Consider the following 27,678-nt stretch of genomic DNA (forward strand, 5'->3'; position numbering starts at 1 on the left):
ATGTGTTTGTTTGAGTTTCGTTAATCGATCAGCTTGAGTAACTCGGACCGCCCAGGCCAATCTCCCTCGGATTATCAGCAGGGGTCTGTTCAGCTCCCAACTTCAAATATCCAGCTGGAGGATAAACTCTCGAACTTTAACAATCAGTGAATGGCGTGGAATACATAGGAGACGAGTCATCTTATGCAAGTCACCGTGATATACTTCTTTGGCTACGGTTGCTGGATCGATTGCAGCCGGCGATGATCGCCTTGTCACGGCATGAAGATCGTTGAATTTCAAATCCTCAAAGCTTCTGGCTGCTCTGTTATGGGGCTGCACTTTGCTTACTGTTACATTCCTTGAAGGCGCAAGCGGCTTCGTCGGATCCTCAGCCCTGACAAGCTAAGTGCCATAGTGTCTTATTTTTTGTTGGCTTCGCGGCCTCATGGCCTCTGGGTGCCGCGCGCGCCGGAGAGTTTTTAGCCAAAGAAGATATAAAAAGACAAAATACGCTCTCCCTGTCCAATGTGTACTTCCAAGTTTCTTATTTGCAACGATCGGCCAGTCAATTAATTAGTCCGATAAATTTTATTTCTCCTTCTCTCTTCTCGAAACTTCAATATCAAGTCATTATGTCTCACGGCACCACCTCGGGTCCAGTGACGCAAAGTGGCATGGATCAAATGATACGCACGAAAAATCCGGTCATTGTTATGGTCCCCGGCGCCTGGCACACTCCAGCAGCGTTTGACCTACTTAACCCCATTTTCCAGAAGCATAATTATGATACCTGGCCCATTCAGCTTCCTAGCGTGGGAATTTCCCCCGGCCTCCCCGATATGTCTGCCGACGTAGCGGCGGTTCGCTCGCACGTCAAGAAGATTCTCGACAAAGACAATCGCGATGTTGTTATTGTAATGCACTCGTACAGCGCAGTTCCAGGCACAGAAGCAATGAAAGGCCTGGGGAAGAAAGAGCGAACGGAATCCGGGAGGCAAACTGGAGTCGTTGCGCTGCTATATATAGCTTGTCTTTTGCCAACGGAGGGGAGATCGTCCTCAGACCCAGGAGACGTGCCCCAAATTAAACCCGTACTGCGCCTAAAGAATCATGAGGTATGTTTCATCTACTCCTACTTCGACTATTGTCGGTATGTGTGTGGTGCATGCTAAGCCTGATGCATTTTGTGGTAGGACGGCACGAGCACCGTTAAAAATCCGATCGAGGCCTTTTACCATGATGTTGAGCCTTCTCTCGCAGAAAGTTCCTCGAAGCAGCTAAAGGCACATTCAGATGGGTAAGAAATATGACCCGGATTCCACCTGCGCGAGTTTCCGCTCACGCTGATATTAATAGCACCTTTTTGACTCCACTCACCCACGAAGCGTATCGCACAATTCCTTCCGCCTATCTTCTCTGCAAGCATGACAGAGCCGTTCCGCTAGCCGTGCAGCAATATTTAGCTGATGCAGCGGGAATAGAAATTCAGGAGACGCTAGATTCGGGCCACTCACCATTCCTGTCGCAACCGCACCGTGTCATTGACTTTGTTCTGAGAACATTGGAGAGGTTTAATATAGCATAGCGACTGGGATTCGAATTTCTAGAATTGCTGCGAGTTCTCCACGTCATTTGAGATCAGTGTTTAAAGAAGTATATCCCCCAGCGACCCGTCAAACAATAGCCTTCAATGGAAATGGTCGCAGGTTTCAAACCTCAGCTGCATGACCGACCGCCGTCTTCTATTGCCGAGGAAGTTTCAAGCGCTTGTATAGAGCATGGGCTGTATAGTAGTAATCACGTACTCCGTACTCAGTACACCTGCTTGTGTGTTTAAATCAGAGGAAATATTGCTTTTCGTCCGGCCTCCCAACAGCCCGCGGCTACGGGCAACAAGCCATGGACAAGGGACATGGTTTAGTCATCAGACCAACACAGTTTACCAACCCTATTGCGGACTAGCGTAGTGTTACACGGCCAACACGTGCGTCCCAAGAAAGCTTAAGCTTGTGTGGAGCACTTTTAGCGCCGTTTGGATTCGGTCGAGCGAAGTGATGCTGTGATGACATCTGAGTGCCGAACATCTTGCACTGTTCGCTGCGTAGCGACTGTTTCCCGTGAGACCTAATCCAATCTCTGGAGTACCGCATTGTATCTATGCAATTGGCTTTTATACTCCAGCCACTATGGCCTCCATACCTTCTGAATCCTCTCCTTTACTCCGACATGCGCCACGGACGCCAGAGGGAGAACTGCGACCCGGCAGAACAGTAACCTTCGGCCCAAGCCCCAAAGCAAGTGCATCGACAAACACGTCGGCTCGGGCCCAACGATTGAGACCATTGCACTCTGCAACTCCATCGATACAAGGGGGTTCCGGCCAGCCAGTCCTCGCAGCATTAAATAGCAAACTTCGCCGGAGACACAGCCAGGGACCACCCCCGACTGTTGCACTGAGCCCAACCCCTAAGATTGGTCCTCAGCGGACGACGAAAAACACGCAGAAATTAAAGCTTTTACCGAATCCAGTTACCGGAGAGGAGGACGAATGGATCGATGACGCAGTCCCCAGAGATGTATATTCCCAGATCAAGCGAATAAAGGAACCCACCGCAAGAAGGGATGCAGCAAGATTGGGCAAGGCAGATCGCGATCGTCTGCCGCGAGTTACAGCGTACTGCACGGCGAACGCCTACAGACTTGATAGCGTGATGAGGTTTTTCAAATCGCGGGCCAGCACCAGAGGAGCGAATCCAAAACTTTTTGACGAATGCGTCTATTCCCCTTATAACTATGATCATGAAGCGAAAATGAAATACCTCCAAGAGCAATCTAGCATGCAGGAAACAATACAACAGTCACCACTTTTATCCACAGACCGGACCCAACGCCGATTTTCCGATAGCGAACTCGAAGTCGAAGGCCACAGGGAAGAACAACGGGAACACCTCCTTAACATGGAACACGCCGACACGAATACCAATGGCCGCACCCAACAATCTCAAATTTCCGAGGACCAGCACTCTGCCTCTCAAGTTATCTCCTCCGATTCCTTAGACCACGAGATCCCGGACCTGGACACCACAATTCACACTCCTGAAGTTTTTCTCTTCGATTACGGCACGGTCGTGATATGGGGGATGACCCCCTCCCAGGAAACCCGTTTTCTGAACGAAGTATCGAAATTTGCAGACTCCGTCCTCAGCGCCGAAGACACCCAGGTCGAGAACTTCAATTTTTATTATACACGCGACTATCAAGCCCGTATATATAATGATTTCATATCTCTCCGTGACCCGCGGAGCTACATGACCAAGCTCGCCATTTCCCATGCCCTTTCTCAATCTGTTAAGACTTCTCTTTTTGAGGACCTTGTGTCCGAGACCATCGCTGCAACATCTCCGCTCCCCGCCCAGATCGCGGAGACCGGTAGTGTCAACCTCACACGCCGACAGATAAACATGCAGATCGGAGAGCTGTTCATTTTGCGCATAAATATCCACCTCCAGGGGTCGGTTCTCGACAGTCCGGAATTGATGTGGGCGGAACCGCAGCTGGATCCGATTTACCAGGCGGTCAGGAGTTATTTGGAGATGGATCCACGGGTCGGGCTCTTGACTGAGAGGTTGGAGGTTATCGCCGACTTGTTGGCTGTTTTGAAGGATCAGTTGAGTCATCGGCACGGCGAGTATTTGGAGTGGATTGGTAAGTCTCGTAAAAACATTTCTCAATGAGAAGTTCTTGCTAACCGGGGAAAAAATCTTTGGGATATAGTTATTATTTTAATTGCAGCGGAGATCCTGATCGCTGCGATAAATATTGTCGTGGATCTCTATGCTGGAATTGACTAGGGTCCTGAGCAATTCTTGAAACGTGGGTTTCACGGATGATATATGATGATATCCCATGAAGCAGCTCCAAGCTCCAGTCCCACATTAAGACCTGATAACATGTCAGTTCGTATATGCTAGTTTTTCCCTTTTTTTTTTTTTTTTTTTTTTTTTTTTTTTAACCTGCATTTGTATACCGTTGCAGTTATCTGAGCGCCTCTTCTGGAATTGTTTTTACGCACTCCGGCTTGCCAGATTCCTGAAAGGATGAAATGGGGACAATTCCCAGATCGCAACCGTGTTCGACATAACTCTTGCTATTTTCCAACCTACGGAGGATTGTGTCAGAATATCCTACTTGAATCATGCATTTAACAACTCAAGTATTAGCGGCATTCGTGCAGAGTTTGATATTGATCTGCGATAATAATGCGTTTATGGGGTTTAGCTACGTATGCATTGAGGTTCTTGACCGGGAACCTCCTTGAAACGTTCATCTCGGAGGAAGCCGAGTCTTGAATTCGAAACAACCGTTGATTATGAAACTTGGTTGGGAACACCATTTACGTTAGAGCCGCACTGAAAACCGCCAACGCATCAAAGGTTAGCATGTAAGCAAAAGGATTCCAGAATAACGGAGCTCCGTTCGGAAGCGAAGCGAAATTATTACAAAAGTATTCCTAAACACGAATAACTCGACACAGAGGCCGGACAAAAAAGTGGTCCCATGATAGAAGTACAGCACGATCCCATTCGTAAAACGTTCATATCAATGCCCAAACATTTAAAATCCATTCCGCCATCGATCTATTCCATGCGACCGAACCCCGATCCCGAAACGCCATGTTAGTGAGAATAAAGGTTAGGAGGAAATAACAAACAGGAGTTTATATAAAAGGTAACGGGACAGCAACGTGACGACACGGAGACTGGCTTGAAAGAATCGATCCATTTGAAGAACAGGTTATAGAGTTGACGAGCCATCAAATGGCACCTCTCTTGCCGAGACGGTCGCCGTATTCACGTTTCTCTTCGGGATCCAAATCCTCCCAGTGTTCGATGACGGCGCGGTCAATATCTTCGTCGGAGAGTTGGGATCTGCGAGAGCGGTAAAGGACACTAGCTATTTTGTCTCTGTTTCGATTAGTGAAGTCCTCAAATGCGGAGACATAGCGATGCTGCTGCTCCTGGGCCGATGCAACTGGAGTAAAACTGTTGCCCATATGCTGATTGCGCGAATCAGAAGCTGACTGGATAGGTGATGTGGCTACTCCAGCCGAGCGATGCACGTCTAAGGGCGTTGAAGCAACCGAGTTGGGAGCAATAGGTGTAAAGGGGTTTTGAGACGAAAGTCCAGGCTGGTTATATCCAGTCGCAGGGGTGTGTGGAACAGGGGCAGGCATAAGGGTGGGAAGGGAAGAGCTAACAGAGTCGGCATTGTTGTCCCCCGCTCCATGACTCTTAGCATGGTCTTCAGTCTTGCGATTCCTCTTGGTACGAACGGGCCGTTCCTCAGGCTAGCACAAGTAAGAATATCAGTTAAAATCCACCGAATACGATGGAAATTACGAGTATGTTGACATACGGTAGGAGGCCTGTCTTCTGCGCTTCCAACACTTTCATCATCCAAGTAATCCTCTTCATCAGGAACGCGCCTTGGGCCTGACGGGCGGTCTGCAGAGCCCTCCTCGTGATCATCAAGTAGAGAGGTAGCTTGGTTCATAAGAGCCAGCGCGCGAGCGCGAATCTCAGGGCCAGGCCCATTCTCATCTGTCATTCCAGTAAGAAGGCCAAGGCGTTCAAGAAGGATGCAGGACTCGAGCCGCATCTTCTGCAGGTATCGGTGACCCCGTTCATTCCTGGCGCGCAGTGCCTCGTTGTGAGATTCGATTTCCTGGAGGCGTTTCTTTAAATCAATGCATTTTTGCTTATAGGCAGATTCGATGCTTGGCGGGTTTGGAGGGGGAGGGGGCGCATTAGAAGCGTTTGTGGGCGGCTGCGACAGAGGATTGGGCTCATTGGCCTCCATGTTTTCGTTTTCCTGAGAGTTCAAGTCAGTGGCAAGAAATAGGTTGCAACGCATCAAAGACAAATTGGCAGGGACGAATAAATTTTCTACCTTGCCTCTACCTGTGAATTGGCGATGACCTAGATAGAGGGGATCGGAAACCAGTTCTTCTGGAGGTTGTAGCTTTGCGACAAGGGACAAGCAAGTAAGATAATGTTTACAAAAACACCAAGCACAAGAATTAACAGCAAAGGAGGTGGTCTCCTTAAAGAAACCAGTTGCTCTTACCAGTTGCTCCAGCGATCCCTAAGTTGAGCAGAGACTGCGCTGGAATCTTGAGGATGACCCTTGGAGGATTGGCGTTCCTCCAGCTTTCTTGGAGCTCTGACGTCCAGCCATTTTGCTAGGCAGTCTGGAAGGCAGAACTAAATATCTGGAACATCAATATCCCGAAGGCGGTGACCTTGATGGAGGACTCGTATGCTTGTCATCCGCTAAGCTACCTAAAGGGGAATCTCGGCTAATCTATGTGGGTCACGTGAGCGAGGTGCTAGTTGGATTACCTAACACCCCCCCATGCAACAAGCTCCAGCAGTGAGCAAGAGCCACAAAGATCCAAAGCTTCCAAATCTCTCAAATCCATAATGAAAATTAATTACAAAATCTAGATTTATTCCTTCTTTAGGCTTAGCTCCATTTGTCATGATACAGTATTTTTGCTGGCTTCACTGATAAATCTCTATATTATCCTGTATTAATCTGTCACCTCTATTGTGCTCACAAATTAAGTGTAAGGATTCATTGCAAGAGTCTTCATGAGTCTGTCAGCTTTATTTGTATTGCTTCCAATATGCTTGATTAAGATTTCATTCTTTTGCATCCAGTCTCTTAGCATATAGTGCCAAATCTCAATATAGCATGCTCTTTGTGTTATAGCTTCAGCTTTAGCTAAGTCAACAGCTCTCTTGTTGTCAACACTTAATTTTGAGCTTCTTAGTCTTGCTGAGTCTTTACTAATTACTTCAGCATCTATTAACAGGTCATTAATTCAAACCAGTTTACAAGCAACTTTACTAGCTATCAAATACTCTACTTTAGTCATTGATTTCAAGACAGACATCTGGCACTGTGATCTCCACAATATTGGAGCTTTGTTCATGATAATAATATAACTGCTGGTGGATTTGTATGCAGGGCTGGCTCCAGCCCAGTCAGAATTCAAACTGGCTGCCAGTTTCAAGTCTTCAGAATCCATATCTCTTTTGAAGACTATTTCTTTTAATTTTGTGTTCTTGAGATAGTGTAGAATCTGCTTGAATGCTGCCCAGCTCTTCCTATTAGGCCTGCTGTTAAATCTTGCCAGATAATTGACTGCAAATGCAATATCCAGCCTTGTACACATAACTAGAAACTGTAGAGAGTCCAGGTCTTTCCTGTAATTCATAAGCATAGCCTGCTTGTCAACTTCATTTTTGAAAGTCTGATCTGGCACAAATTCAATACTTATTTCTTTCTTTATTAGCATTTTGAAAGATTTGCAGTCTTCCATTTCATATTTAATTAGTAGATTCTTAATATACTATTTCTGGTTCACAAAAAAATCTTTATTTGACTGCTTTTGAACTCACATATCTAGATAACAGCTCTGTTCTGTAATCTTCTTGATCTTGAAGTATTTCTGAAGCTTCTTAATAAGTCATTCTGTTTTAGCTTTATTAGGTCCCATTATACAGCAGTTATTGACATGTAGAGTTAGATAGATTTGCTTTCTCTTGTGGTAGAGTAGGCCTGTATTGTATGGAGAGATCTGGAATTCTAGAGATTTCAGATAATCAGTAACTGCTTGATATCAGAGTCTAGCAGCTTGCTTTAATCTGTAGAGTTCCTGGTGTAAGAGCTTTACTAGATTACTCCACCTATGCTTGAATCCAGTGGATAGTTGAATGTATATATATTTATTCTCTGGAAGAGTGCTATTTAGAAAGACTGTCACAAAGTCAAAAACTCTGATCTTCTAGTTCTTGACTGTTAAGATAGCAAAGAAGACTCTTATTATAGATTTATGTGAGGATCGTACGTGTGGATCGGCGTGACAATGAATCTATAGGAGGAATTGTACGTAGAAAAGAGTACACGAGGTAAAAGGTCTGGTATTGGCAGCTATGTATGACTTGTAGACAAGATTGCCACTGGCTCCCAACAAGGGGTTCACACAGTGGCAGCCTTTTATGTGTGCTCGCGAGCATGTGACTTAGTGCCTCGCGAGGACACATGTACTCCCAACAGCTCACGAGCCCAGGCCCTGGGCCCTCACGGGTGTTGTTCATCCATGTAAGGGGTTCGCGGGCGAATCCTTACAATTTACTGACAACTGCTGTATAGATCTTCTTGTAGTGAACATCTTCTTGTTGTTCAAATTCATGTACAATCTAATAGGCTTTGAATTATACTATGCTACCTGTATTGTTGAGCTTTCTATCAAATACTTATTTGTCAGAAAGAATCTGCATTTCAGGTTTCTTCTCAACTAGAATTCAGATATCTTTCTCTTGTAGTTTGAAGGCTTCAATATCTAGAGTCTTCTTTCAATAAAGTCACTCTTCAGAGCATTTAACTTCAGTAATAGATTTTAATATGTCTGTATGTGTGCTGAGCACTGGAAGCTCAGCTCCATTCACTTCTTCTTTCTCTGTAGTATCTGTAAGAATTTCTTGCTCTTTGCCCAGATACATGAGCTCTAGAGCCTCTAATTTACCATTCATAAGCTTCTTCAAAATTTCTGGCTTCTCCTTCACAAGATAAGCTAGTAGCTTGTGTTGCCAGCTGTTTAATGGATCTATATAATTGTACTCCTTCAGGAGTTCAACATATTCAGCTTTAGTTAGTAAATTTATAGGGATTTGATCCAATTTCTCATCAAATATAATATCTCACAAGATCATTATACTGTTTGTTTCTGGGTCCCAAAGCCTGTAGGTGTGCATGCCACAATATTCTACAAATTTGATCTTCTTGAATCTAGATTGAAGCTTCAAGAATTCATTCAAAATCTTCATGTAGATGTTATATCTCCACTTATAGACTTATCTGTAATGGGGTTAGTGACTCATTCAGACTTTAAAGAGTGTCAACAGCTTCATGTTCTTGCATCTGTATAGAGACACTGAGATAGACAATAGATTCACTATTATAAAGACTGTGGCAAGAGCTTCACTCCATAACTTATTGAGAAGTTCTGAGTCTATAAGTATGCTTCTTGTGTGCTTGCAAAGAAGTCATATTTCTTGTTTGCTTGTTCCATCTTGTTAAGATGTATATAGGCATGTAATCTTCTGTTATATACTCTTGCTCCTGTAGAATTCAGTCAGTTGTTGACTTGTCAATTCAGAAGCTTCATCAGACAGTATAGTGCTAATCTTTCATTTAGTGAATGCTTTAATTATATTAATTCAGTTCTTCAGAGTTTCTAAAGCTTCTACCTGCTCCTTCAGGAGATAGATTCACCTGTATTGTGTGGCATCATTCATTATAAGTAGGAAATACTTTGCTCTGCTGTAGCTTGAAGAATCAGAGTCTGTAGATAAAGTACAGCTACCATCTACAATATCAATAAAAATTTTAGCTCCAGACTTTGTAGAGCATATTCTAGATTCAAATGAATTGCAAGCTTGCTTAACTTTAGTACAGGTTTTACAGAACTCTAGCTTCTTTACTCTCTTTATTCACATTGCCATTCTTGGATCTCTAGCTAAAATAGCTATATTGTGAGCATTGAGATGCCTCCAGTGTTTGTGCCAATTGGCCATTGTATTTTCCTTGATTTCTGGCTTCTTTGCCAGATGATTTGGTGCTAAAAGTGTGTCATTATTATCTTTATTCTCTAGAGTTGCTGTTATATAGCAGGGCTCTAGAAGTTTTGTAGATACTGGAAACACATATACCAGTAAATTGTATATTCTAGATGTTTGCAGAACTAGAATATCATCTTTATTAAGTATGGCTTCAAAGCTCTGTATTTTATCTTCTGATTCTAGTAGAAAGACATGTTCTCTGTTGACATAAAGCTGTTTCACTGTAAAGCTGTCTTGTATAAGCTTCTCAAAGCTTATGAGGTTAATCTGAAGGTCAGGCATGATTCTAACCTTCCCAATACTCAATTCACCATTGTTGGTTTGGATACTAGCTGTGCCAAATTCTCTAGTGACTGATTTTGAACCATTTGCCATAAGCAGTTGTGTTGCATGGCTCTTTGAGTCCATTTGAACTAGATCTGTATATGAGATTGTATGGAATCCAGCTTCAGAGTCAAGAATCCATCTGTTTATAGATTTGCAGGCTTCTCTTATAGAAAAGACTGCTTTGTGAACTGAATAAATCTTGTCTATTGCAACTGTTGTTACTTTCTTGCTTTTACTCTTAGAGTCTTTCTTAGACTTGTTAGACTTTATATTCTTGTTAGATCTGCAGAATTTAGCTAAGTAATCAGATTTGCCACAAATATAGTAGTTCCAGATTTGCAGTAAGCTCTTCTCTGAATTGAATTCAGAGTTTGTATTCTTATAAGATTTTTGGGAATCTGAGCTTGTTATTATATTTATATTCAGTCTTATAGATCTGCTGTCTTTCTTTTGATCTTTCTTAAAGATTCAGTAAAGAATATTCTTTAATAGATCTTCCAAATTCTTCTCTGATAGATTTATTTCACTCTAGCATGCTATATTAAATTGATTCTGTATGAACTCTCTTCATCAAGACATAATATTCATCTTCAAAATATCATGTAGAGTGTGGTCCAGTTATTTGAACTCTAATCTCTTAAATTCTTTATAGATTACTAGAAATCTCTCTATATAATTTCTTTCTGAGCCAGCAGACTGTAATGTTATTCTCACTAAATCTGTTAATAGACTTTCCTGCTGTATCTCAGATCTCTCTTGAAAGACTGTTCTTACAGCTTTCCAGAGTTTGTAAGTACTAAGACTATTCAATTTCTTAAAGTGTTCTCTGACTTGTGCAGATATTATACTGTCAATTAGATTATGTAGTTATTTATTCTGAACATTTTAGTATTATGAAATCTTCAAGTTCTCCAGCTGTAATGAGGTCTCTTGTCTTTCCAGAATAATCTTCTCAGTATTCACTTGACAAGTTATCTTTAGAATGGCTTTGCTTCATGCTAGATAGTTGCTGGCCCCAGCCAGAGTTATAGACTTCTTTACTGTTTTCAAGATCTTTATGAATTGATTGATCACTCTGCTGGTTTATGTATTCATGTCTATAAGATTGCCAACAAATTCTTCTAGTTCATTCTTGTTGAGCTTCTTGCTTCAGATTCTTCTGTACTGTTACAGATGTATTTGCTTGATCTGATAAGAGACTCACTTGCTGTATCAGCTGTTATACTGTTTCCTGTTGTTACAGCATCATTCTGCATAATATTTGAAGTTCACTCTTCTCTCTAGACTTCTGCTCATCATTCAGCCAGTCACCTCTGAGCCTACTCAACCATCTAAGCTTGGTTTGAGATGTAGAGAGGTTCAGTGCTCCAGTTCATCCATATGGTTCACCATGGCTTTGGTGTTGCCAGGTGTTCAATTTGCTTGCTAGATGCATTTAGCAGGTGTTTTGCTCACTCTCTGGTTAAATGCCAGAAAGCTACAGGGTTCAACTTACTCTCCAGCTCAGTGCCAGAAAGCTACAGAAATTTGCACATATAGGAGGCATTTACTTTAACATACACTCTCTTTAGTGCTCATAAAATCTTGTTATCCACAAGAATAACTGTTCAGAGTGTTGATTATAAGCTTGTAAGATTTCACCTGCAAACCTCTTACACAGATGAATAACACTCATGAGGGTCCCGGGCTTGGGCTTGCAAGCTGTTGGGAGTACATGTGTTCTTGCAAGACACTAAGTCACATGCTTACAAGCACACATAAAAGGCTGCCACTGCATGAACCTCTTGTTGAGAGCCAGTGGCAATCTTGTAAAAGATCATACATAGCTGCCAATACCAGATCTTTTATCTTGTGTACTCTTTTCTACATACAATTTCTCCTATAGATTTATTGTCATGCCAATCTACATATATGATTCTCACATTTTGCCACTCTTCTTTAATGATGCCTGATAATAGTATTAACATGAAGAAGCCAATCTTCTGAAGCTTGCAAATCTGAGACACTAGCAGAAAATCTACCTGAAGAACAAACTCAAGTTTGTGAGAAGATGACAAATCTTGAAATCATCTCAGCTCTCTCAACTGTAGATGAAACTGAAACTAGCATTGTGATCTCAGAGAGAGAGTCTATCTTAGCATCAAGAGATGAAATTCAACAACTTCATGAGAAAACTAAACTACTAAAGAGAATGGCAAAATGACAAGAAAAGTTGAATACTCTTCAGATCACTCAAAAGCACTTGCAAAGTAAATCTCTTGATATAGCTATCTTCAATTCAACACCCACAAAGCATCTGTCAGTCTTGAGATCACCATAATATACAAAGCTCTATCAGACTGGCTTCTATACAAAATATTAGTGGTTCATCTTCAGCATTGAATCCACTCACAACACAAGCAAATTGGATGATAAGAAAACTCTTGCATATACTCTTACAGAACTTGATTACATTGAAAAAGATCTCTGAAAGATTTATCACAAAAACAACTTATTAAAGAATAACTGGAATAATCTCAAGAAATTTCTACATATGAGGCTAGAAGACCCAGTAAACTGCACACAAAACTCTTGACAAGTAATCTTTAATCTTTACAAGAGTTTGAATGAAACTGACCAAGTCTACCACTAATAATTTCTAGAGCTTGCAACAGAAATTGGTGAAGAATTTGAAAGCTTTAAAAAAATGAAGAAGAATCTATATATAGAGAACTTGAATGAATTTATATGAGCTAAACTAAATGAACAGCTGGAAATACCAGATAATATTAATAAGATAGTAGTACTGACTACTCAACTCTAACTAAGTGTGACAGCAGCTCTTGAAAAGAATGCCTTGCATGTGAAGTTTACCAATTCAGTTGAAAGTGCTTGCAGAGATATAAAGACTGATAACTTAAGATCACAAACAGATAAGAGAAGTTAACTCCAGAGACCTGCTCAGAAGATGGGAAAAGATCTTATTGAGAATTGCAAAGCTTTAAAAAAAGAAGAGAAATGCTTTAAGTGTAATCAAAAGAGACATCTCACAAAAGACTGTCCCAAGAAGAAGAGTAGTAAATAGAAAATTGGGGGGCTGCAAGTAGATAGAATTAATATAATGAAGTTGTTCAAGAAAAGTCTCTTTGCTCTCTTCTTTATTATTCTAGATATGCAAAGCCCAACTGACAGGAGTATCATCTGGTTAGCACTAATAGACTCTGGTTGTCAATCTCTAGTAATTAGCTTGTGATTGGCTGTGAAGCTAGCACTAGAGATGCACAAGATGCCTATAGAGATTGAAACTACTATAGATTATAAGAATATCACTCTTGTGAAAGAGATTGCAAATATATTCTTTAAAGCCTGTGACTCTCAGAGAAACTGGCAGTTGTTCCATGAACAAGTGATGATTGTAAACATAAAAGATGAGATGCTAGTGAGTTTAAGCTGACTGCAGTAATACAATCTCAAGATGTGTTTCAGAGAACTAAGACTAGAGTTTCAAACTGTATGTCACAATCTGCTTGTGAAGATTAAACCAGTTAACCTCTCAGAGCTAGTAGAGAAAGAGAAGCCCATTTATATGATGACTCTTTGTAAATTAGAACAGGTAGTGACAGTGGACCTAGACCTTCAGATACTGAAAGCCTATCACAAACTTGCAGAAGTATTTAGTGACAAGAGGGCTTGGGAGCTGCCATCATACTGTAAAGATGATTTGGCCATAGATCTTGAGCTGGGGAAGCAGCCAGAATTTGAAAGAATGTACAGACTTTTGCAAGCTGAACAAGAGACTCTTTGTAAATATCTGAGCAGTATACTAATCCATGAGTTCATCTGCTCTTTCAAGTCATCTGCAGGAGCACCCATTCTATTTGTGTTCAAGAAGAATAATAAACTAAGAATATGTATGAACTATTGTGACCTGAATTTAAAAACAGTCAAGAATAGATACTTTCTACTACTGATTGAAGATGTGTTGTATAAGCTTGCAGAAGCTGCAATATTCACTCAGTTAAATGTCAAGAATATCTACTATAGATTGAGAATTCACAAGAAGAATGAGTGAAAGACTACATTTCAGACTCTACAGAAGCTATTTAAGTACTTGATAGTATCTTTTAAACTTATGAATGCACCAGCAGCCTTCCAATCATATATTATAAAGACACTTAGTGAATATCTGGATGTGTTTGTGGTGGTCTATCTTGATGATATGATTATGTACTCAGCTTGTGAGAAAGATCATAAGAAGCATGTGAAATTGATACTTAAGGCACTCAAGAATACAGGCCTTTATTGCAAGCTGGTAAAGTACAAGTTCAATACTCACAAGATTGACTATCTTGAGTATATCATAACATCAGAGAGTGTTCTTATAGAGAAGAGCTGTATGAACACTATTCTTGACTGGCCAGAGCCAACCAGTAAGAAAGAGATTCAGATCTTCTTAGAATTTATGAACTTTTACAGGTGCTTCATCCCAAGATTCTCTAAGATAGTCTACAGCCTGACTAGAGTGGTATCCGGTTCCGGGATTTCCCGTCCCGGTCCCAGATTCCCGTCCTGCCTGACTGCTCTTCTAAAGAGAGAAGAAGCAAAGCTAAGCAGGCATGTGTGAAGAGAGATGAGGAGAGAGACCAACACTTTTATAACTAAAAAAGATTGCAAAGCCTTCATAGATCTAAAAAAAGCATTTGTGGAAGCTGTTATGCTTCATTATTTTGATATGAGATGGAAGACCAGACTGAAAACAGATGCATCTGGCTTTGTAGTGTGTGGTATTTTATTACAGCTGGCAAAGAATGGCATTTAGATTCCAGTTGAGTTTTATTTGCAGAAGATGTAATCTGTAGAGATGAACTATAGCATTCATAATCAAGAACTGCTTGCAATTGTGAAGTCATTTAGATATTAGTGCTGCTGGTTAAAAGGCTTGTGAACATCAGTTCAAGTTCTTACAGATTATAATAGCTTGCACTATTTCTAGACTGCTCAAGATCTCTTGTGAAGACAGATCTGCTGGACACAAAGACTAACAGCCTTTTGATTTATGGTTGACCATGTGAAAGAAATCAAGAATCTGGCAGATGAACTCTTGCAAAGACCTGATTATACTAAGAAGACTGGTCTAGATGACATGAAGAGTTGTGAGACTGCAAACCAACTGAGAGTAATGCTCATGAAGAAGCAAGAAACTACAGAAAAGTTAGAACTGACAGCTCAAGTTTCTCTCAACCAGAAAGAGAAGAAAGAAGATGAAAACATGCAACTCATCTCTGTAAAGCTTTGAGTTATAATCAAGAAACTACTCATAAAGATTGTCTTGAAAAACACATACAAAGTAAAGAAGATTACAATGCAGGTTCAGAAGGTTAAAGATCTGATTTGCAAGAAGAATTCTTATAAGAAGACCAGCTTTAACCTGTTGGCATTATTGCCAAACCTACTGTAAAGTGATGACTATGCAGCTGAGATCTGTGAAGGCATTAAGACAGGCATGAAGAAATTCATAATGTGGAAAGAGAAGAAGAGCATTCTCTATAGAGATGATCACATATACATTTCTCAGAATGAGGTCTTGCAAATAGAGCTGATCAGATATCATCATGATTTATCTCTTGTGGAGCATTTTGCTATAGCAAGAACATACAAGCTTATAGCTTACAAATACTTTTAGCCAAGAATGAGAGAACTGGTGAAGGAGTGTTGCAAAGTCTGTAAAATCTGCCAGAGCTCAAGAAGAGTTTGTGGAAAATCTCAAGAAGAACTATCACTCTTACCAATTTCAAATTGCTCTTGAAAATCTATTAGCATAGATGTTATTACAGATCTCCCTGCAAGCCTGAATTTTGAGAAGATGCAGTTTGACTGTATTCTGGTTGTAGTGAACTGGCTCACAAAGATGACTCACTTTATCTCTATAATAAAGAAGCTGATATCAGAGGAATTAGCTTATCTTTTTATTCACAAGATAGTGAGATTACATGAATTATCTGCAAGTATAGTAACAGATCAAGAATCTCTGTTTGTAAGTGAATTTTAAGGTAATTTGACTCACATCTTGAAGATCACAAGAGTAATAAGTACAGCATTTCATCTGCAAACTGACAGTTAAACTGAGAGACTGAATAGTGTGCTAGAGCAGTATCTGCAAAGCTATATCAGTTATGATCAAAATAACTGGATGATGTGGTTACTAATAGCAGAGTTCACATACAATAACTTACAGCAGATCTCCACACAGAAATCATCTTTTCAGCTAATATATGAGTTGAATCTGTAAACAGATCTGTTGAACTCTGAAAAGTATGACTATATGTGCAAGAATTTAAAGAATCAGACAGAGACAATGAGATTGCTTTATAAGAAGATCAAGAAATTGCTTGTAAAGACACAAGTCTACCAGAAGAAGTACTATAATCAGAAGTACACTGCAAAGACTTTTCAGATGAAAGACAAGATGTGACTTGACCTTCATAATATCAAGACCATACAGCCTAACAAAAAATTGGATTTGTTGAGACATGAATCTTGTAGAATTGTGGAGAAGATAGGCTTGTGAGCTTACAGACTGAAGCTGCCTTCAGATCTGTAAACTCATAATATTTTTTATATATTCCTGCTCTGTAAGCACAAGACCTGCAAAGAAATTGATAGCTCATCTTATCATGAAGTTTGCAAGGCAGATGAGAATGAAAAGAAGTATCAAATCCACAAGATAATTAACTCAAAGAGAAAGAATTGCAAGCTGTAGTACAGAGTGCATTAGAAAAATTATAATAATGAGAAGAATAAAACATGAGTGCCTGCAAGTAATATCTATTTACTGAGAAAGCTACTTCAACAATTCTATAGTAGAAATCTGAACAAGCCTGGTTCACAAAAGAAATGAATAGAGATAGTAGAGCTAGAAAATGAGTTAGAGAGAGAAAAGATATAGTCTGAACTGAATCAAATTGATTTCAAAACAAGAAAAAGAACTAAGCTAAGAACTATATAAGAGTCTTCAGCTTTCTCCTGCAAAGATCTGTAACAACTATCTATAATTTTACTGCTGGAAAGAGCAAGCAAGGTGCCTATAGTATAGATAATTGTTACACTTTTAACTCAAGTCTGTAGAAATGCACTCTGCAAAGACTATATTATTATAGTCTTGCTAAGCTCTCTTACAGATGAAGTACTTCTGTTCTGGTGATAGCTGAACTCCAGCTCAAGTCACAAGAATACTCTTGCAGAGCTGGGCATGGACAGTTAACTGATTTAAATTATTTAAATCAGTAATAAGCATGAGTTTTTGAATAGGCTCACAACATCATGTTCTTTCACAGGCAGACAAAGCTTGTGCTCCAATATAAGATGAAAGGCCTGAAAGAATCACTGGATTGATCTGTAAAGCACCAGCAAAAGTAGTGACTAGCAGTATTTGAATGAAGATGATCTGGAACTACTATTGTCAGTCTCATGAGAAGAGTGCTGAATGATTCCAGACACTCTACAGAATTACAGCATTCATAAACTCTGCTGGAGCAGAGGGAACAGCAACAACAATTTAGAGAGAATTAGCTACAAACTGAAATGTAATAGAGAATACTCACATTTCCAGCTGAAATCAGTACAATAACTGCAGAGAGAGAAGGCAGAGCAGCAGAACTCTAACTTCATCAGCACATAAATCAAATATTAGCTTGTGAGAAGCACTTACAGCTTAAGCTGATAGAAAAAGAGCAGCAACAACTGATGAAGAAGAAAGAAAGAAAGAAGCAATAATACTCTAGAACTATTAGTTGCAAACACTTTCCAAATTCTCAAGACTACTTATTAAAGACCTAACTTCTTCTATAAAGAGAGAGGTGAAGATTCTTCTGAGAGAGAAGAGCAGCAATAACTTGTGAGAGAGAGAAGAGAGAGACTATAAATCTGCAGAAACTTCTAGCAAGCATCAGTTTCTCTATAAATTAAACCTCATATAAAGATAAAACTTTATAACCATGTGAAGTAAAGATATAATCAAGAGTGAACTCACTAACTTGTAACTGTAAGATCAAGCATACAGAACATCTGAATAAAGTCATTTTTAATTCTTTTAATCATTAGAGATCTTCTGTAAGTCTGTCTCCCACATAAAGCAGTGCTTGAAGAGTTCACTTATCTTGATAATAATAATATAAACTAGAGAAGAAAGAGAAGAAAAGAAGAGAAAGAGAAAGTAAGAGAAAGCTCTTTCTTAAACTAGTGCTTATTATCTAATAGTAATATAGAGCTAGTGAGAACAATAGAGACTCTCTATATATTGTTGTGTTATTGAGCTCTGTTGTGTTGTTATATTGTGTTGTATTATTAGAGTTGTGTTAATATTATATCTCTAGTAAGGTTGTACTCTTTTTCTTATAAGGAAATTTTTATTTTTCCCAAGAGATTTTGTTTTTCTACTCATGAAGATTTTTAATGAGACAGCTGCCTTAAGAGATCAAGACTTACAAGAGAGGGAAATCTGTAAGAATTTGCCCACAAACCTCTTATACAGATGAACAACATCTGCAAGAGTTCAGGGCCTGGGCTTGTGAGCTGTTGGAAGTACATGTGTTCTCACAAGATACTAAGTCATGTGCTTGTGAGCACACATAAAAGGCTGCCACTGTGTGAACCCCTTGTTGAGAGCCAGTGGCAATCTTGTAAGAAGTTGTACATAGCTGCCAATACCAGACCTTTTACCTTGTGTACTCTTTTCTACATACAATTCCTCCTATAGATTCATTGTTATGCTGATCCACATGTACAATCCTCACAAAGCTTCAATATCTAATTGAGCTGTAAATCAATCTTATACACTTGCTCTTCAGTGCAAAGAGCTATAACCTGATGAAGGACTTGTATGCTTGTCATCTGCTAAGCTACCTAAAGAGGAATCTCAGCTAATCTATGTGGGTCACGTGAGCGAGGTGCTAGTTGGATTACCTAACAGACCTAAGAGCACAAAAAAGGTTTCCAATGTGATCACATGACTACTCACATGATGACTAAATAGTTTGTCATCAAGCATCCCGCGTTACCCCCTTTTATGGAATTGGGGCTATCTCAGGAAATTTGGGGAAGAAATGCATCCCTGGTTGGGTTTACACGCTTGTACAGAGTAAAGTGCACGTTAATAACTACACATGTTGTGAAGTTCGTCCCCATTCAATATCCGCAGCCGGGCCATATAAAACATATGTCACAATCCCAGCCTATACCTTGCTACAGAAGAGGCCCAAGATGACGGGTAATAACTCTCCCCTCCCGAGATTCCCACCAAAGACATCAACACAAACACAAATACGATGAACACAACCGCTGTCACAAGCAGCTGAATTATGAACAGAGGAGAAGATGGTCTAATCGGCTGTCCATGTCCACGGTTGGACTCAAACTCTGGATGGTGAAATGTCTGATAATGAGCCTGTTCGTGACCCCATGGCAGACCGGATGGGTCGAGGCCGGTGGGCGGATCGGGGGGCGGGTCCGGGGGCGGGTGCTGGTTTAGGAACTGAGTTAGTCCGTAGAAGCAAGGAATCTGATTGAAGAAAAAAAGCAAAAAGGAAAAAAAAAAAAAAAAAAAAAAAAAGAACAAAAGAAAAGAGGGAGGACAAGGGCTCGCGAGAAGTATCGTAATTCAATCTGGATCCATGCACTCTGCGAATGCTGGTTGCTGGTGTACTTACTTGCACGCCATCCGTCATCGTGCCCTAGAAACTGCTTTGATCACACCGTCTCAACCTTCGGCGGTCTGAGCTTCCTCTTCTTCAAATTCCTTCGTCGCGGCTCCGTAGTACAGAGAACGGATCACGAAGTAGCGCCTACTTATACCTAGTCTCATGCACGAAGATGTTTTGAGTAAACGGGTCCTAGGCACGAACAGGCTAGTGTACACTCGGGAATGTTTAGATCCCGTCCGGTTTCACTTCCTGGCTATCAACGAGCGGGAAATCGTGAATACTATTCGGTGATTGAACCTATGGGACCCCCGTTAAGTGACATGATGGCGAATTCCGAGCGAGCCCCAGGAATCCTGGTTCTTCTCTGAGCTGAGAGTCACCTGGTCCCCATCCCTGCAGCAACAACAACCTCATCTAGCTAACTACGGGGAGTCAGCCGAGTTCAAAAAGGAAAGGACGCCGTTCAGAACCTAGACGGATCCGGCGAAATTTCAACAGCTGAAGATTGGTATCTAGGCATAGGGATAGCGTCTGCAACTACGGGGGTGCCCCGTACTATTATACACAAATCACATCACACATAGCAAATAGGCCGGTTGTCCGGAGTAGATGCAGAGGTTCTCCCTATCGGTGTCTTCCATATCCAAAACCGTACGTCGACACCTCGCCAAAACCCAAAAGTGAAAGGGGGGTATAGACACTCAAGAAAACACTCGCTACAAGTGGCCTGCATGCTCGCCTGCTAATTCATTAAGTTGTCGTGGGGCATACCAAGGATAGTACCGAATAGAATCAAGGGAACCCAGCTCCAACATCAACGGCTTTCATTTCTTACGTCTTGCATTTCTAGGTCATGAATATCATAGGGCATCGAAGAAGACACGGTTCCTGCATTGCTGGTCGCGTCGACAGTTGTAACTGTGGAACGGGCCGCAGAAAAGCTGTGAAGCCCCAATGTAGAAGTGGGACTTACTGAGCCAGAGCGATGGCGCGACTCGGCATATTCGTCCTCCGGCGGCGAAAATGACCAAACCTATATATCGCTGTCAGAGTAAGGAAATAACAACTTCAATCAGCCAAGCCTCACCTCCATGACGGTCCGCCCACCACGAGTTGCCATGATAACGGCCTTTTCTTCTTCAAATGCAACCCGCCAAACCGCTTCGGCAGGTTGACTAAGCTCGCGCACCAACTGACCCGTCGTGAGATCCCAGATCTTCACGCGACCGTCGCTTCCGCCACTGACAATCCGGTTATCATCAAATTGCAGACTTGTGATGCTGTTATCGTGCGCAGCTAGCCGGTGGATAGGTGCCATGCGCTGTAACGACCAAACCCGGATAGATCCATCGGACCCTCCGGTAACCAGTGTGTCCCCACGCATCTGTAGCTGACCGACAAGGGACGTGTGGCCTTGCAGTATAGCATGGCATTGTCCAGTATGAGGATCCCAGATCCTCACGCTCGTATCTAGGCTGCCAGTGGCGACCCGTCGCCCATCAAAGGCTACGGCGTAAATCTGACTGAAATGCCCAGCGAGAGATCTTAAACACCGCCCCTCCGATATGCTCCAAACCTTTGCCGTTGTATCATAGCTACCAGACACCACGAGATCTCCATGAATTTCTAGACATCTCACACTGGCTTGATGACCAACTAGAACATTTTTACATACCCCAGCTGCCAAATCCCATATCCGTAACGTGGTATCTCGAGAGCCAGATATAGCGGTGTTTCGGTCAGACATCTTCAAGCACCTGACTGTAGAAGTATGGCCACGAAGCTTATGTATGCTCGCCCTAAATCCCTGATGTATTAGCCGAAATACTAAAAAAATTGGAGTTATCAGGCAGCTTACCCGGTAGCCATATCCCAAACGCGAACATCTCTATCGCAACCACCACTGACCAGCAGATCATCCCACGGTACCATAGCCCACACTCCCATAACGTGGCCATTCAACGTCTTTTGATGTTCACCCTGGGTGTCAAAAACATGTATCTTTGCATTATCCAGCGCAACAACGATATACTTCGGTGTCAAATGAAGACTTGTAACAACACCATGATCTGGAGATATGTATTTCGTCTTAAGTTGACCGCCTTTTCTCCACGCTGCCTCCACCATATATCGTTGCTTGAAGTGGGATCGGTATGAAGTGGTTTTGGTGCGCTGCTTCCGGAATCGCGGCCTATCGTAGATACCGATGGACGATCCTACAACCGAAGTACTGCAACTCAGTGGATCTTGAACTGAGCCATATGGACTCTGCAACAGCTGCAAGTCTCGATTAAAATTAGAATTAAATCCGTAGATCGAGGAAGACGGCGAATATGTTTCGGGTTCTTCCTCATAATCCTCCGACATCCGTCTATAGGAATGTTTATCGCAAAGGATTTTCCATGTTAAATCATCATTTAACAGGTCGTGCCATCGCCTCGAGACTTGCGATGCTCTCGCGAGCGTCTTCGGGTCGTCGATGAAAGCGAGAATCTGAACAAAATCTTAATCAGCCATACACCATCAAGCTCATATATTACTGACAGCTACTTACCCTCAGACACAGCTCATTGGGGAGCATCTCAAACGGATCTTTCCTCAGCTTTGGGCTCACAACTTGGTGGACGAAACCAAGCAGCTGGTTGTCACATAGATTTAGCAGCTCCGTTAGGAATCTCTGCCGACCCACCCTTCCCAACAAGCTGAAATGCGATTTCGCATCACGCAGGATCTCCTCATCATCCAACGCGGTGTGCCAGCTCGGGGCCCGCTGCTGCGGTGTCGGGCTCGGTGCCGGGGTAGGTGGAGACGTCGGGGCTGATGGAAGGAGGTTGTGGAGGACTGGGATAGATTTGTTCGGGGTGGAGAGGTGCTTTGAGCGACAGGCATTGGAAGAAGGGCGCACGTTGCCGGAGCGGCTCTGGAGGAATGTGGGCGGGATCGGGGAGGGACTGCGCCCGTTTTCAGCGGCTGCCATGGCGGAGTTCGTACGTCGATGACCCGAACTCGTCGGGCCCGACCTGGGCACCATGTGATTAAAAGTTATGCGTAGTTCGAGAGTGAAAATTTGCTAAAGAAGAATATCTAATATTCCGCCTCTTGTCCGAGAAATCGAAGGGATTTATAGAAAATTATCTTCAGCTCGAGTGGAGTTGAGAAAAGGACGGTGGGCACAGGAGCAGCGATGGCGATTGGGGGTGTTCTTTCGCCTCTCGGTTCAATCAGCATCGGATTTTCCGTCAAGGATGGTTCTATGGAACTTCGAACAACCAATACTGCCAAAAACCGCGATATGCAGGCCGATATTGGATGAAGCTGAATGCAAGAAGGATGAGTTTCTTGTGGGAAAGGTTTTATTTCCCACTCGCAGAAGAGCCACCTGATGGGTGCAAGGACCCAGCTGCAATTGCGATGCCACCTGCAGCAAAACCACCACTCGAGGGGCGAGTTTAGCAGTAAAACATAAAACAGCCAGCCAGAAAGGCTCTCCACTATGAACTAAATGCTGATCTGGGGTTGTTCTTCCTGTCAGCATCATTTAAATAGATTCTGATTTGTGATCTGCAAAGAAATGTCATTTGACCACTTGATTCTCGATACATCCATCTCATCCATCTCATGATGCCAGAGAGACTGCATCGGTACTTGAAATGTGTGTAACAATACCTGGTCTCAGTTGCTACATGGAAATATGGGCAACACAGGAAGATTATTTGATATTCCTTCTATCCACAGGCTGTGTTAAGATAAGGGGAAAAATGTCAATCTTATGCTTATACACAACTAAGAGCCTAGTGACAACGAAGCTAGAACTGGCCAAGATGTAATGAAGAAGATCCAACACATCTTAACACCTTAAAGACTTCTAAAACTAAGAGGAACAACCAATACCAAGACCTACCATTGTCTCTAAACAGAACTGGTCCCTTTTCCTAACCATACCCATATGGTACTGTACAAGAATCGAACAGATTTTAAGACTCCTGGGCCAGCATATTTTGCACTGCAAAGTCTGCTAGATATATTGTATTGTAACCTTAAGCATGACCAATCTGCAGGAACAATGGGAGGATCATGCCAACGATAGAAGCGATTAGATCTCTCATGGATTTCTTGGGGGACGAAGACTCTCTTCCCTCACTATACCCGTTGACTGCGGTATCCCGTCGTGTGGTTTCCATTATGTTTTCCTGCATGGTATGCATGGCAACATATCTAGATAACACCCCACTGTTAGCATTGCTTGTCTGCAATCTCCCGGGTTAAAACTTTACTCACAAGAATGTGCCTGCAGAAAATAAAAGCAGCATCCCAGTCCTCCACTGTGTGGCTTGCTCGTCACTCGCATGGCCGGCTAGCACGGTATGGGCAACAAGCCAAGTTAAAATAGCTCCAACTGGTGCAGCTAAGCTGAACACTAAAAGATGGCCTCTAGCAGCTCGAATGGATAATCCTTGCTTCAGCAACACAGAAGTCAAGCCAAAAGATGCCGGCGCCTTGTGGACCATGATCGCGATGAAAATGATAAGACTGAGGCTAGTGTTCGAGGATGATGCGCCAAGGGCAATTCCATCCGTTGCCGCATGTATTACCAGTCCCGTAGTGGTTGCGAAGCTCTGAGAATGTCTCGCTCCGGTACCAAAATCGAAGAATCCCCCTCCCGTTCGAGACGGAGAGACCCCTCGACCAAGGCCGGAGCCAAGATTATCCAACGATATGTGATACGGGCGGTTTTGCTGTTTTGAAGACGTCGCCGCGTACTGGGGGAGCTGATCTATCAGGTACATCAGGATAAAGCCACTTATCAACCCTATGCCTATCCAAGCATGAGGGGAGCTTTCCTCTTTTTGTTCTTTTGGCGCCTGCTCCCCGGTGTTCTGGTGCTCATTGTTGTTATTATCAGAATCCTTTCCTGACTCTGCTTTATCTTTGGGTGTGTTATTATCAGGGGCGGTAGAAGGTTCTTTCACGATGGGAGGCGGTTCGGGCACCGCATGACCATCATCCAGCTTGTCACGAGGTAGTACGACTGGCACTGGTGAGTGATTCCATAGAACATTTAGTCCATGCGCTGCGACATCTCTCCGGTGAACATGGCTATGCGAAGACCCTGTTGAACCGTATAATGTCTCTACCCCCTCAGGCACAATGACTATGAGAGAAGTTCCAACCAGCACGCCCATTCCAAGGGCCGATATAAGTCGGAGTTGCGATGAAGAGAGCGTGAACGAGAGCGGTAGCGAGCCGACCACGAATGACCTGCAATATCCCACTGGTTAGCTGAATTGAAGTGGAGTTCGATCTTATAGGCTAGAGAGACTAACGCAACCGCCATTAAGGTGCTCAAGACGAGCAATGTTAGGAGACCGCCCATGGTGCGAGGTGTTGCTTCAAATCCGTGTCAATCAAACAGGACAGCGGTCATGCCATCGCGAATTCCATTCAGCACCTCGCAAGCCCCATCAGTCCTTATTAGCAACTAGGCATAAACGAGGGAAGAACCATAAAAATTATCCTCTCTGTCGAATAAAAACTTTCAAAATCGAGGAAATAGGTTGTTGAATTCTGTTAACTTTTGGTTGCTCGGGATCTCCTGGTCTAAACCTCTCGGCCAGTTCTGCCACCGTTTCCTACCAGCAACTTACTTGCCAGCTCCCTCCACAGCCGGCACTGTCCAATCGCCACGCACCAAGCAAACCTCGAAGGTCCAGCCGTTCCTTTCGTTTAACAGGGGAATGCACCCGCGTGGCGCCAGGTTTCTGCAAGAAGAAGAATTAGGATAATGCCGCAGAGTGGATTTTACTCAGCCCCCTAGGGTCATGAGCCTCGCGCGTCCACCAAAGTTCTTCTAGGGACAGAGCACATATCATAAAGGCACCAGGAAGAGCATTGGCATCAGCGGACGATATAATATATTCAATTTCTCATTGCTCTGGATACAGGCATAGTCCCACGCGTATTTGCTTGCGCAGGCGATCCTTCAAAAGATCCTTCAAAAATTGAGCCACACTGAACTACATACAAAAAAGGCTCAAAGGAACTAAGATTGAAGAGGAGGACCTTGATGGCGTCAACACCTTAGTCCAATCACCCAATTTTCATGGGATCCACATTGATAACTTCGTTTTTGAACTGAGTTCCATTGTCACACGCTTCGCGATATTCACGCATAAGCACATCTGGAGCCGGAGCACTGGCAACAAAGTCTTGAATAGGCCGCACTGGGAAGATGAAGTGCAGGCCGCAGTAGACAGCAGCACTGATGCCAAATCCAGCCAAGAAACAAATTTGGTAAAAATGAACAAGGCCTGATGGAACAGTGACATTTTCATTGACTCCGGCAACAAAGCCTGGAAGGGAGGGCACGGTACCGCAAAGCCACTACAAAAAATGTCAGAACTACTATCCAGGTTTGTCAGGGGTAGAGGTGAACAGACCGCAATCAGTGCACGCCAGTCAACTCCCATGGTGCACCAATAAATGCTGCTCTTGTGTCCAATGTATAGATCTTCTATTTTGATCTTGCGTTGGTTGACCACAAACCATGAGGAGATCATTAAGCCAGTCATGGGACCCAAAAAGACGGCGTAGCTACTTAGAACACTAAGGAAAACCGTTGCTGTCGACACTAGTTTCCAAGGATTACATGCAACGGATAAGAGAAGTGTCAGATATGCTCCGCGACGGATGTTAATATATTTCGGGAATGTTGCAGCCAAGTCAAATCCTACACGACAGCAGATAACATGTCAGCATCAGTCCATAATGATCACAATGGGGGCGGGTTAATTAACCTCCTGAAAGTGCGTTTCCAGGTACATTCACACCCATCTGGGAGATTATAAGGGCAAAACCGGCAAAAAATGCGGCAGCCCTAGAACGCGAGCCGCCGGACTCAATAATTGCCAGGAACAGTTCTGGGAGATTCCAATAAGGCTCGCCAAAACGGTTCTGCGTCGCAGCTGTAACCAGGACTCCAATAATGGAGCATACAATGGCGCAGAGTGGGAAGCTAAACAGCTGTCCAATAATAGCATGCCTTGGTCGGCGTGCGAATCTAGCATAATCGTTCTGGTTGAGAATACCAGCGGAAATACCGCCAATAGTGCTGATGATTCCGAAAGCAATTGTCCAGCCCATCTCTCCCTTGGGGACAGAGGATTCCGCAGTGATGGTGCTTCCAAATCCAGCTGGTCCCATAGTGGCCAGTGCCCATATCAGAAGGACGAATTCGAACACGAGAATAACGGAGGAGGACACATGGAAAAACGTCCGTAGCTTATGTGGTCGGATCCAAACCACAGGCACCGAGAGCACCATGAAGATAAAGTACGAGAGAAACTGAGCGCTGGTAATGCCAGTAGACTCAGCCATATGGTTGGGGATACGCTGCTCGAGCGAAGGCCAGATCGCAGTGAGGCAGACATGCACGCATTGGCCTCCAACATAGGCCTGAAAGCCAAACCTAACGACAGCAATAACAAACATCAGGGTCGGTAATCTGAACTAGCACGGGCTGAAGACTTACCACACTAGATAGGATCATAGACTGTCAGCAAGAGCAGGCACAGACAAGGGAATAGGGGTAAACACAACGAACAAACACTCACCGATAGAGAGAAGAATTCTATTCCAAATGACGAACTGACTTCCATACAACCCCCAGACATAGCGATTCACGACGGGGAAACCAATGTTATAATAGGCACCGGGCAGGGAGTTCAAAACAACAAAGGCAGTAGCCAAAAGGTTCCCGATGACAATCGCAATGATTGCCTGCCACCATGAAAGACCGAGGGCAATGAGAGAGCTTCCGGTCATGTAAGTGGAAATATTGGAGTTGACCAAGATCCAATAGTTTGTAAAGGTCCAGGACGACCAAGTTCGTCTCTGCGACTCAATCGGCTTGATGTCGTTGTTGATCCATCGGTCTGGCAATGTTCCCCCTTCGTGCTCAACTTCGAGCTTCTTAAGAAAAGCCGCTGCCATCGTGCCACGGAAGA

At 42.9% G+C, this 27,678-nt stretch overlaps 7 protein-coding genes across 7 annotated transcripts; 2 read left to right on the forward strand and 5 right to left on the reverse strand.

The window, feature by feature from the left end:
• Window positions 1-548: 548 nt before the first annotated feature.
• CIMG_05393 (uncharacterized protein) lies at window positions 549-1,791 on the forward strand. The gene is made up of 3 exons (XM_001245951.2): window positions 549-1,097; window positions 1,176-1,279; window positions 1,339-1,791. Exons 1-3 carry the CDS (start codon window positions 615-617, stop codon window positions 1,565-1,567), a joined length of 816 nt encoding a protein of 271 aa, XP_001245952.1. The 5' UTR covers window positions 549-614; the 3' UTR covers window positions 1,568-1,791.
• A 377-nt stretch (window positions 1,792-2,168) lies between these two features.
• Window positions 2,169-3,880, forward strand: CIMG_05394 (Sad1-interacting factor 2; the record flags this gene model as incomplete). The annotated part of the gene is made up of 2 exons (XM_001245952.2): window positions 2,169-3,687; window positions 3,757-3,880. The coding sequence occupies 2 exons, from the start codon at window positions 2,169-2,171 to the stop codon at window positions 3,831-3,833; spliced, it is 1,596 nt and encodes a 531-aa protein (XP_001245953.2). The 3' UTR covers window positions 3,834-3,880.
• Window positions 3,881-4,548: 668 nt separating this feature from the next.
• On the reverse strand, window positions 4,549-6,182 carry CIMG_05395 (uncharacterized protein). The gene is made up of 4 exons (XM_001245953.2): window positions 5,932-6,182; window positions 5,398-5,853; window positions 5,240-5,329; window positions 4,549-4,946 (listed from the first exon to the last, which is right to left on the reverse strand). Exons 2-4 carry the CDS (start codon window positions 5,839-5,841, stop codon window positions 4,932-4,934), a joined length of 549 nt encoding a protein of 182 aa, XP_001245954.2. The 5' UTR covers window positions 5,842-5,853; window positions 5,932-6,182; the 3' UTR covers window positions 4,549-4,931.
• A 12,950-nt stretch (window positions 6,183-19,132) lies between these two features.
• CIMG_05398 (uncharacterized protein) lies at window positions 19,133-19,699 on the reverse strand (the record flags this gene model as incomplete). The annotated part of the gene is made up of 3 exons (XM_001245956.2): window positions 19,133-19,207; window positions 19,273-19,506; window positions 19,682-19,699. The coding sequence occupies 3 exons, from the start codon at window positions 19,697-19,699 to the stop codon at window positions 19,133-19,135; spliced, it is 327 nt and encodes a 108-aa protein (XP_001245957.2).
• A 532-nt stretch (window positions 19,700-20,231) lies between these two features.
• CIMG_05399 (F-box and WD repeat protein) lies at window positions 20,232-22,955 on the reverse strand. The gene is made up of 4 exons (XM_001245957.2): window positions 22,230-22,955; window positions 21,534-22,168; window positions 20,763-21,474; window positions 20,232-20,708 (listed from the first exon to the last, which is right to left on the reverse strand). The coding sequence occupies exons 1-4, from the start codon at window positions 22,704-22,706 to the stop codon at window positions 20,490-20,492; spliced, it is 2,043 nt and encodes a 680-aa protein (XP_001245958.2). The 5' UTR covers window positions 22,707-22,955; the 3' UTR covers window positions 20,232-20,489.
• A 475-nt stretch (window positions 22,956-23,430) lies between these two features.
• Window positions 23,431-25,397, reverse strand: CIMG_05400 (ZIP metal ion transporter). Its single transcript, XM_001245958.2, has 3 exons — window positions 25,000-25,397; window positions 23,954-24,934; window positions 23,431-23,890 (listed from the first exon to the last, which is right to left on the reverse strand). Exons 1-3 carry the CDS (start codon window positions 25,047-25,049, stop codon window positions 23,713-23,715), a joined length of 1,209 nt encoding a protein of 402 aa, XP_001245959.1. The 5' UTR covers window positions 25,050-25,397; the 3' UTR covers window positions 23,431-23,712.
• A 171-nt stretch (window positions 25,398-25,568) lies between these two features.
• CIMG_05401 (NCS1 nucleoside transporter) lies at window positions 25,569-27,664 on the reverse strand (the record flags this gene model as incomplete). Its single annotated transcript, XM_001245959.2, has 4 exons — window positions 25,569-26,056; window positions 26,113-26,402; window positions 26,470-27,140; window positions 27,282-27,664. The coding sequence occupies 4 exons, from the start codon at window positions 27,662-27,664 to the stop codon at window positions 25,763-25,765; spliced, it is 1,638 nt and encodes a 545-aa protein (XP_001245960.2). The 3' UTR covers window positions 25,569-25,762.
• Window positions 27,665-27,678: the final 14 nt, after the last annotated feature.

The sequence above is a fragment of the Coccidioides immitis genome (assembly GCF_000149335.2).
Source record: "Coccidioides immitis RS genomic scaffold supercont3.4, whole genome shotgun sequence".
NCBI lineage: Eukaryota > Fungi > Ascomycota > Eurotiomycetes > Onygenales > Onygenaceae > Coccidioides > Coccidioides immitis.

What these genes read in the sequence shown, in the direction of transcription:
- CIMG_05393 (XM_001245951.2), top strand. Translation starts at nt 615, where the DNA reads ATGTCTCACGGCACCACCTCGGGTCCAGTGACGCAAAGTGGCATGGAT. An exon ending in TGCGCCTAAAGAATCATGAG is followed by an intron (nt 1,098 to 1,175) that starts GTATGTTTCATC and finishes ATTTTGTGGTAG; the next exon opens with GACGGCACGAGCACCGTTAA. An exon ending in CTAAAGGCACATTCAGATGG is followed by an intron (nt 1,280 to 1,338) that starts GTAAGAAATATG and finishes TGATATTAATAG; the next exon opens with CACCTTTTTGACTCCACTCA.
- CIMG_05395 (XM_001245953.2), bottom strand. Translation starts at nt 5,841, where the DNA reads ATGGAGGCCAATGAGCCCAATCCTCTGTCGCAGCCGCCCACAAACGCT. An exon ending in CAGAAGACAGGCCTCCTACC is followed by an intron (nt 5,330 to 5,397) that starts GTATGTCAACAT and finishes TACTTGTGCTAG; the next exon opens with CCTGAGGAACGGCCCGTTCG.
- CIMG_05399 (XM_001245957.2), bottom strand. Translation starts at nt 22,706, where the DNA reads ATGGTGCCCAGGTCGGGCCCGACGAGTTCGGGTCATCGACGTACGAAC. An exon ending in CCAATGAGCTGTGTCTGAGG is followed by an intron (nt 22,169 to 22,229) that starts GTAAGTAGCTGT and finishes GATTTTGTTCAG; the next exon opens with ATTCTCGCTTTCATCGACGA. An exon ending in GTTTGGGATATGGCTACCGG is followed by an intron (nt 21,475 to 21,533) that starts GTAAGCTGCCTG and finishes TCAGGGATTTAG; the next exon opens with GGCGAGCATACATAAGCTTC.
- CIMG_05400 (XM_001245958.2), bottom strand. Translation starts at nt 25,049, where the DNA reads ATGGGCGGTCTCCTAACATTGCTCGTCTTGAGCACCTTAATGGCGGTT. An exon ending in AGCACCTTAATGGCGGTTGC is followed by an intron (nt 24,935 to 24,999) that starts GTTAGTCTCTCT and finishes GGGATATTGCAG; the next exon opens with GTCATTCGTGGTCGGCTCGC. An exon ending in TTTTCTGCAGGCACATTCTT is followed by an intron (nt 23,891 to 23,953) that starts GTGAGTAAAGTT and finishes GGTGTTATCTAG; the next exon opens with ATATGTTGCCATGCATACCA.